This window comes from Ursus maritimus, unplaced genomic scaffold (genome assembly GCF_017311325.1).
Source record: "Ursus maritimus isolate PB19 unplaced genomic scaffold, ASM1731132v1 scaffold_26, whole genome shotgun sequence".
NCBI classification, from domain to species: Eukaryota; Metazoa; Chordata; class Mammalia; order Carnivora; family Ursidae; genus Ursus; species Ursus maritimus.
The window spans coordinates 7,664,664-7,673,804 of NW_024425119.1; the positions used below are offsets into that span (position 1 = coordinate 7,664,664).

General features: G+C 62.0%; 1 protein-coding gene across 1 annotated transcript; it reads left to right on the plus strand.

Moving 5' to 3' along the window:
* The first annotated feature begins 3,198 nt into the window (after positions 1-3,198).
* Positions 3,199-7,197, plus strand: GPR162 (G protein-coupled receptor 162). Its single transcript, XM_040642108.1, has 4 exons — positions 3,199-4,482; positions 5,170-5,359; positions 5,972-6,129; positions 6,435-7,197. The coding sequence occupies exons 1-4, from the start codon at positions 3,616-3,618 to the stop codon at positions 6,984-6,986; spliced, it is 1,767 nt and encodes a 588-aa protein (XP_040498042.1). The 5' UTR covers positions 3,199-3,615; the 3' UTR covers positions 6,987-7,197.
* Positions 7,198-9,141: the final 1,944 nt, after the last annotated feature.

Below are 9,141 nucleotides of genomic sequence, written 5' to 3' on the forward strand. Positions count from 1 at the left end.
CCCCCCCCCCCCCCCCCCCCCCCCGCCTAAAATCCCTCCTCTATCACCTGCTGGTGGCAGAAGCCTGTTACCAGAGGACAAAGCTGGCAGTTCTCCTAATCAGAGCACAGGCCCTATGGGAGAGACTGCCCAGTGACCTACCATTCACCCTGTTGCAGAACCTTCTGGAAGGTGAGCTTTGCCAGGGGAGGGGGTGGGGAGTTGGCTGGAAAGGGAACCCTCTGAGGGGACCTCCTGTGGAGGATGACAGAGCTGGGCTTCAGTCCCCCTGCCCTATACTTTCCTTCATCCCTCCCCCAAACCATCCAGGACACAGGAAAATTGAGGTTACAAGTAGTCTTCTTCCTCTTCTTCTTCATCTGTTTCTCTCAGGATCCCCAGCCTCCTCTGCCTCTCCTTCCTTCCCTTTCTCACCGCCCGTCTCAGTCCCTACCCCCTCTCCCCAGTCTTCTCTTTCCAGCTTGCCCCTTCCAGGAGGACTCCCCAGCGCTTGCTTGCATTCCAGCCCGCTGCCGCCCCTGCCTCCCTGAGCTGACAGAAAAATACAATAAACTTACTGCAAAGAAGATGTGTGTGTACGTGTGTATGTGAGAGAGACGGGCAGCCAGCCAGCCTCTTCTCTGGGGACCTGGATCTTCTGACATTCCGGATCAGACCCAGAGGAGGGGTTGCCAGGCTTGCCAGGGGAAGGAGATGAAGTTGCCCTTGGGGGTGGGGGGGGGTTCTGGAGGTGGATTAGCCACCTGCCCACCCCACAGGGCCCTGTGTGTGCGGGCGGCCCAGACTTCGGAATCACCCGCGGGCGCTGTACTGAGGGAGAGCTGCAGGGTTGTGTGCGCTCTACACACGCATGTGTGTGGTGGAGAAAAAGGACCAAGAGAAACTGTAATGTGTGCCTGCCAATTGTGTGCATCCCCAACAGAAGTGTGAGTTTGTGTTCCAGAAGGAGGAAGCGCTATGTGTGTGTTGGGGGGTGCATTCTTGGACACCCGTGTCCCCCCACCCCCCAGCAGCCCCAGCTTCAGCACAACCTCCAGCACTTGCCCCTCTGAGCTACACCCCGGGCGGGCGCAGCCCTCACGGATACACACGGTGACACATGCTTCCTCCTCCCCGAACACCACCAGCTGCTTCTCGGAGCTTGTGTTCGTGTCGAAAACCGGGGTGGGGTGGGGGCAGGACACTAACCGTCTCACCAATGAAGCCGGTTCCCCGCCAGCGTCCTCGCCCCCTCCCTGCCGGCGCCTTCCCTGCCCCTCCCCCTCCAAGTCGCCGCCGTCCAGTTCCCCGCCCCGCACTCGCCCCCGCGCCCCCCGAGCCGCTCCCTGCCGGCCCCCGACCCGGGGCTCACGGGCGGCGTTCCTCCGGGAGAGGGGGGCTCCGACCGACCTGGGGTGGGCGGCAGAGACTGAGGGAGCGGCGGGCCGAGCCCGGGAGGCTGGGACCGAGGTTGGGGGGGGGAGGGAGGCCCGGAGGGAAGGAGGGAGGGAAGGAGGAGGGCGGGCGAGCTGGAGCCGGCAGGCGGCGGGAGCCCGGGCGAGCCGCGTCGGGAGTGCGGTCTCCATGGCAGTGCCGGGCTCAGCCAGAGGTAAGACGACCCCGGCCCTGTCCCCCCGCGGCCCCCTCCCCGCCGCCCCACCCCCCGTCCCCAGCCGCCTCCTCTCCCCTCTGGCCGGCCCCTCCTCCCCAGCCACCTGCTGTCACTGCCCCGGAGAACACGGTGGGTGGCGGGAGGGAGGAGCCGCCTGACCTTACCCCTTCACCCCGAAAGGCGAGGGACCCCTGGCCCCGGTGGAGTCCCCCAGATCCCCCCTCCCACCTTCCTCTGATCTTTCTCTGTCCTTCACCTCCTCTCTGTCCTTCACATCCTTCCTGCCTCTCTCCCTCTCTGACTCCCCATCTCTTTCTTCCACAGCCCACCCGCTGGGCCTGGGTGGGGGTAGGTGGGAAGGGGTGCAAGGCTGTAGGGGAGAGTAGTGGGGGGGCGCTTCTGACCAATTCCTTCCACCTCCCTCAGGCTGGCCATTGCCATGGCAACTAGGGTGTACTGGGCTCCGGAGGGAACAAAGGTGGGGGGCGGACGAGGACCTCTCAGGGAGGGCAAGGATCTGAGGTTCTTCCACAGGAAGTAGACCCTCATACTGCTCTGCCCCATTTTTACCCCTGTTCCCCACCCCCCCCCCCAAAACCCTTAGCTCATCCTTCTTGCCTCTACTCTGTTCAGGGTTTCACCTGATTTCCTCTTAGCCCCATCCCCAGGGCTCACTGAAGCTCAGCTTCTCCAAATTCTGGACTATCCTCCTTCCCATCAGAGGGAAACTGAGGCTGGGGCAGGGGAGGAAAGAATGGAGGTCTACCAGTGGGAATCAGCACCTTATTGAACATCCGGCTTTTCTTCTCAGCCTCCCTGTTTCCTGCTTCCTCCTTCCACACAACCCCTCTTCCCTCCCAAGCCTCCTCTCCAGGGGTCTCTGGGGGTTTCCTTCTATTTTCAGATACTATCACTTTGCCCCCTCTTTCTTTCTCTTCTGCTCAAACTCTCCTCCTTCCCCCTAGTTCCCCATCTTTCCATTTCTGGATGCTTCTGATGTCAGCGGTTTCCCCGCCTTCGGGTTCCCTAGTCCCCCCTCCCCTTGGTCCCAGCCTCCTTTCTCCCATCTTCCCAGATCCCTGGCGAACTAGAGGGGGATCACACAGGCTTGGGGAAATGGGGCAGAGCATCAAGACCCCTGGGCCCAGGAGCTGGGACGCTGGGAAGGAGCTGGAATAGCATACATATCCCAGTTTACCATGAACCCTCAAAAAAGAAACAAGTCATGCACCTCCCAGCAGTAGCTCTGAAGAGAGATTCGGGGATGTGAAGATAGGGGTTGAACAGTACTGAGCAGGAGATATAAGAAGAAGGGACCTCGGGATGCCAGAGGGAGGAAAAAAGACTGAAAGGGATAGGAGACAGGAGGTCAGAATACCTTCCTTCCGGACGGCCTGGAAAACAGGACTCTTACCTGTGTGGGCTATGTGACTGGCCATCCGATTTAAGGCAGGAGATGTTCTGAATGACCCCACGACTCTTAGTAATCAGTTATTTCTACAGTTTCAAGAGAAGGGGGGCATGAGAAGTCAGCTGGAGACCAGCCTAGGCCCCACCTTTGCCCTCCCCCACCTCATGTCATCTCTCCCTTGCAGTTTGTCCAGGTGGCTGAGCCTCACCCCCCACACCCCTTGGGGCACCCAGAAGATCCCTGACTGGTCAAGAGCCAGAGGAAGACGAGACCCAGACGTCCCGGCGTGGGGACCAGAGCTCCTCAGCCAGCCTCATAGTTGGGAAAGCAGGCAGCTTGCCTCCCCCCTCAACCACAAGGATACTTCGGGAAGGGCCCAATATGGAGACTGAGGGCCACCTCCTCTGACCCTCAGTCTCCTCCCCTGCCCTCCACACTGGACCTTAGCTGGGTCAGTCATGCAATGCTGAGCAGTAGGGTAGGCCTAGGGGCGGCCTGCTTCACTATAGGGCAGGGATTGTACGCATCATGGGTGTGTGTGTGAGTGGGGCTCCTGGGTGAGACCTAGCCCCCACCCCCAGGAGTTCAAGGGGGGTGGGGGGCCGAGGATAGGATGGCTCGGGGAGGGGCAGGGGCAGAGGAGGCCTCCCTGCGCTCGAACGCATTGTCCTGGCTGGCCTGTGGGCTCCTGGCGCTGCTGGCCAATGCCTGGATCATCCTCAGCATCTCGGCCAAGCAGCAAAAGCACAAGCCGCTGGAGTTGCTGCTCTGCTTCCTGGCGGGCACGCACATACTCATGGCGGCCGTGCCCCTCACTACCTTCGCCGTGGTGCAGCTCCGGCGCCAGGCTTCCTCTGACTATGACTGGAACGAGAGCATCTGCAAGGTGTTTGTGTCCACCTACTACACTCTGGCCCTGGCCACCTGCTTCACAGTCGCCTCACTCTCCTACCATCGCATGTGGATGGTGCGTTGGCCCGTCAACTACCGCCTCAGCAACGCCAAGAAGCAGGCGCTGCACGCTGTCATGGGCATCTGGATGGTCAGCTTCATCCTCTCTACGCTGCCGTCCATCGGCTGGCACAACAATGGCGAGCGCTACTACGCTCGCGGCTGCCAGTTCATAGTCTCCAAGATCGGCCTGGGCTTTGGCGTCTGCTTCAGCCTCTTGCTACTTGGGGGCATTGTCATGGGGCTGGTCTGTGTGGCCATCACCTTCTACCAGACGTTGTGGGCCCGGCCCCGGAGGGCTCGGCTGGCCCGGAGAGCCGGGGTGGGGGTTGGGGCCAAGGGGGGCGGGCCGGGGGGGCTGGGTACCCGGCCAGCCTTTGAGGTGCCAGCCATTGTGGTGGAGGATGCCAGAGGGAAGCGCCGGTCCTCGCTGGACGGCTCTGAGTCGGCCAAGACATCCCTGCAGGTCACCAACTTGGTCAGCGCCATCGTCTTTCTCTATGACTCACTCACAGGGGTGCCCATCTTGGTGAGATTGGGGTCCCGCACCTGCTCTCCCCACTGTCCAGGCCCCAGCACAGTCACCTGACTTCCAAGTCCGTCAGCCATACAGCAGCTCTGCCATCCACCTTCCTCTCCACCTTCTGCCCACCCCCCTACATCTGTGAGTCCCCCACCTCCGTCACCCATCTCCGCGTTCCCATTACCCCCAGCCTCGTCTGTTTTCCGGTTTCTACTACTCAACTCCACCACCCATGCTCCAGCTCCACCATCTATCCTGCGGCCACGCTTCAGCCCCCAGCAGCCCAGCTCCAGTCTCCGTTCCCTAACACTCTCGGGATATACCACAGGGTCTCTGAGCACTCCGGTGGAAACCCCAGAGAGCGCACCCCACCACCCCAGCTTCTTGCATCTCCACCTAGTCCCGATTCCTGAATTTCTCTCTGTGTTCAAGTTTTCTGTACCACGTCTGTTTCCGTCCCTCTGGACCTCAGGGCTTTGTCTCCAGTACTTGCCCCCACCTTCCTGTGAATCAGTCCCTTCCCCTCTGTTTACGCCATCTCCACCTCCGAGTTTGCCTCTGTCATGCTCCTCTGTGAATTGGGCCATACCTTCCATCTTGCCCACCCACCGCACTAGAATATTGGATCTGGGGTCAAGTGCGAGCTCTGGGCGCTGGGTCGTGACCGCGCGCCATTCCCCATCCTCCCGCTAGGTGGTGAGCTTCTTCTCGCTTAAGTCGGACTCGGCTCCGCCGTGGATGGTGCTGGCCGTGCTGTGGTGCTCCATGGCGCAGACGCTGCTGCTGCCCTCCTTCATCTGGTCCTGCGAGCGCTACCGTGCCGACGTGCGCACGGTGTGGGAGCAGTGCGTGGCCATCATGTCCGAGGAGGATGGCGACGACGGTCAGAGGAGGGACTGGGCTTTGGCTTTCCCGGGCTTCGGCTCCCTTTTCTACCCGCCCTTCCCTGTAGGGGGACGGGCTGCCCTGGAGAGCCCCCTGCTGGACGGAACCTGCGCCGCCCATGGGCCGACTCCAGACTCCCCTTCCCCTAATCACGCACCCCGATGTATACCCACTGCTTCCTTCTGCACCGAGGGCTCCCTCCACCCGGCGGCGGCTTCCCTCTGGAAGCCCACACTACCCAGCTCTGCCTCCACTCTCCAGGCCGAGAGCCTGAGAAACAGTCCAGAGGTCTAACATAACCATAAAGGAAGGCTGTGGAACTAAGGGGAGGCTAAGCTCCCTGAGAGAGACCCCCAGCTACAGGGACAGTTCTTGGGGGTGGGGTTGGAACTGTTTCAATAAATGTGTCCATATGTATGAAGCACTAGGGACTTAGCAATGAATGCAACGGACGTTAGACACTCTTGCTTTTCCTCTTGGAGCTTACAGCCTAGTGGGAACAGGATTCTCCCGGGACCTTATAAAGGGGGTAGGAGGTTTTAAGGGGGGGGGGCAGGGAGGGAGGTGGGCATTCCCTGTGTGTAACCACCCTGCCCCTCTTCTCTCCTAGATGGGGGCTGTGATGACTATGCGGATGGCCGAGTGTGCAAAGTACGCTTTGATGCTAATGGTGCCACAGGACCCGGGGGCAGGGACCCCTCCCAGGTGAAGCTGCTGCCTGGAAGGCACATGCTCTTTCCCCCTCTTGAGAGGGTCCACTACCTACAGGTATGGGACTAGGGAGTGCACCTCCTATTTTGGGTACCCCCTTACTACTTGTCTCCAGTCTCTGCTGACCATCCCGATTCCCCACTCCCTAGCCCTGGCCTGCAGGGCACCTAAGGGGTAGGTGAAAGAAAGGTGTGGCAAGAGAGGCTCCCCTTCAGACCTCTCAGAACCAGGTCTGCCCATCAGAGGATGTTCTGCAAAAGTTTAAGGGGGTGGAGCCATCTTGCCAAGTCCCCACTTTGGTTCCTGCCTCTGCTCCCCTTTGTCCCTATAGCACCTCTGTATCTACCTTTTCCTCTCCTCAGGTCCCTCTGTCCCGCCGTCTGTCCCACGACGAGACCAACATCTTCTCTACTCCTCGGGCACCAGGCTCCATCCTGCATAAGTGGTCATCCTCTGATGACATCCGGGTCCTCCCGGCCCAGAGCCGAGCCCTGGGGGGTCCTCCTGAGTACCTGGGACGTAGACAAAGGCTGGAGGATGAGGAGGATGAGGAGGAAGCTGAAGGTGGGGGGCTGGCCAGCCTTCGCCAATTCCTGGAGGGTGGGATGTTGGGGTCAGGTGGGGGACCCCCACGGGGTCCTGGCTTCTTCCGGGAAGAGATCACCACCTTCATCGATGAGACACCTCTGCCTTCTCCGACTGCTTCGCCAGGGCCCTCTCCTCGGCGGCCCAGGCCCCTGGGCATCTCACCCCGCAGGCTCTCCCTTGGGTCCCCTGACAGCAGAGCCGTTGGACTTCCTTTGGGGTTAAGTGCAGGGAGACGCTGCTCCCTGACAGGAGGTGAGGGGAGTGCAAGACCTTGGGGAGGATCTTGGGGCCCAGGTAACCCCATTTTCCCCCAGCTGACCCTGTGAGCCCAAGTGCGCCTGAGGGACTCAGAGGAGGGGCCGAGTGAGTAACACCAGTTCTGGCCCTGAGCCTAGGGCAGCTGCCTCCAGACTCCATGGAGATGGGCACTGGATCTGGGGCCTGGAGCCCCCTGCTGTCTCCCATCTCAAAGACCAGATGTCCTCCTCACCTTCCATCATCCTTAGCAAAATGTATTAAAGCCTGAAGTGTTACCATGGAAACCTCGGTGTCCTGTGTGCTAGGGTGGCAGAGGGTATGGTGGGAGGCTCAGGGGTGGAATGGCTCATAGAGGACAAAATAGAGCAGGGACAGTGACCGGAGGCACGGAAATACACCTGGAGAAAGACAAACTCAAACATGAAGACATACAGAGGGACAGGCTTATAAGAGCACCTTGTGCTGGGCATGGGCCTGGGGAGACACTCCAGTTTGCTGCTTTGGGGTGTAAAGGATCTCTGTCCAGATTTGTGGAAGTGGTTTCAGAGTGTGATTCCATGTGCCATCCCCCAACTTTCCTCCTTCCCCCAAATCCACCCATGCCTCACTTTCTGGGCAGGAAAGGATTTGGGCTGGAGTTGGTGTCACAGGCCCACATCCCATGCCGCATTCTAAGGCTCTTTTTCCAAAAGTGGGTGTGGGTAGGTGTGTGGGAGGCATCCGCTCTCCTTGTCCTGGACCCAAGAGTGGGGGGGGGAGGCAGAGAGCGGAGGGGAACACAGCTGCAGTAGTTACTCTGACTCCATGGGCCTCAGGGGTTGGAGTCAAGGGTCCTAAGAGGCTCCCCGTGCTGTTTTCCAAAGCATCAGTCCCGCTCCAGTCCCAGCCGGTTCGCCATCTGCTCTTCAGGGCCTGCTCCTTGTCCCACACTACCCCTCTTCTTAAAGACTGCTTTCTCCACTTTCTGCCAGGCTTCCCGACTTCTCTGGCTCTCCTATCGGCCTCTCCCAGGGTTGAGTCTGGGCCGCATCAGCTCTCCCTGGCCCCAATCATTCCTTCTCTCTTCCTCTCCTCCCTCCTCTCCATCTCTCCTTCCTTTCCCCTCCCTCTCCCTTCCCCCTTCCCTCTCTCCCCCTCTCGCCTCCCGCATTCCGCTTCGGCAGCCGGCCCGCGCCCCTGGCACCATGCTCAGGCTCCTCCGGTTGCTGCTGCTCCTGCTGCTGCTGCCCCCGCCGGGGTCTCCCGAGCCCCCCGGCCTGGCCCCGCTGTCCCCGGGGGCGCCCCCCCAGGCCCCAGACTTGCTCTACGCCGACGGGCTGCGCGCCTACGCGGCCGGGGCTTGGGCGCCGGCCGTGGCGCTGCTGCGGGAGGCGCTGCGGAGCCAGGCGGCGCTGGGCCGCGCGCGGCAGGACTGCGGGGCGCGCTGTGCGGCCGAGCCGGGGGCCGCGCTCCCCGCGGTGCTGCCTGACGCCCCGGGGCCTGAGTCCGGGCCCGGCCCGGCGCAGGGGGCCTGGGAGCGGCTGCTGCTCCGCGCGGCGCTCCGCCGGGCCGAGTGCCTGACCCAGTGCGGGGCGCAGAGGCTGGGCCCCGGGGGCGCGGCGCGGCTCCGCGTGGGGAGCGCGCTGCGGGACGCCTTCCGCCGCCGGGAGCCCTACAACTACCTGCAGAGGGCCTACTACCAGGTGCGGGAGCCGCCCGGGCCCTCCGGGGGTCCTGCCCCGACCCACGCTGCGCCGCTACTCGGAGCTCGCCAGGAGGGGGCGGAATGCCTGCGCCCGGGACTCCGGGTGGGGCTCAGGGGGGCGGTGAGCGGACCTCTCCTTTTGAGTCGGTCCCATCCAAACGGCGTCAAGTACCCATTGAGGTCGCCGAGGGACAGCCTAAGGGAGAGTGGGAGCAAAGCTGGAGCGGGGCTGGATGGGTTCCTGAGGCGGGGTGGAAGTGGATGGGAGATGGAGGGAAGGGGCCTGAAACGTTAGGTCTTACTGAGACCTACGGGGGATGATAACTGCCTCTTTCGAGGAGTGAAGCGGAGGGGTTGGGGGGAACCCCGCCGCTGCACAGGAAGCACGGCGTGGCGGGGAGTTGAGTGTGAGCCTTTGCCCGGCAGGGGCAAGGCTGAGGAGCGGGGAGGCTGAGGCCGGGCATGTGGGGGGCGGGCAGTGGACATTGCGCAGCTACCAGTTCGGTAGCTATTGCCTACGTGGCTGGGGGGGGGGGGGG

Bases quoted from the DNA above. Each gene is read 5' to 3' on its own strand.
- GPR162 (XM_040642108.1), top strand. From the start codon at position 3,616: ATGGCTCGGGGAGGGGCAGGGGCAGAGGAGGCCTCCCTGCGCTCGAAC. The intron at 4,483-5,169 runs GTGAGATTGGGG...TCCTCCCGCTAG, and splicing joins TCACAGGGGTGCCCATCTTG to GTGGTGAGCTTCTTCTCGCT. The intron at 6,130-6,434 runs GTATGGGACTAG...TCCTCTCCTCAG, and splicing joins AGAGGGTCCACTACCTACAG to GTCCCTCTGTCCCGCCGTCT.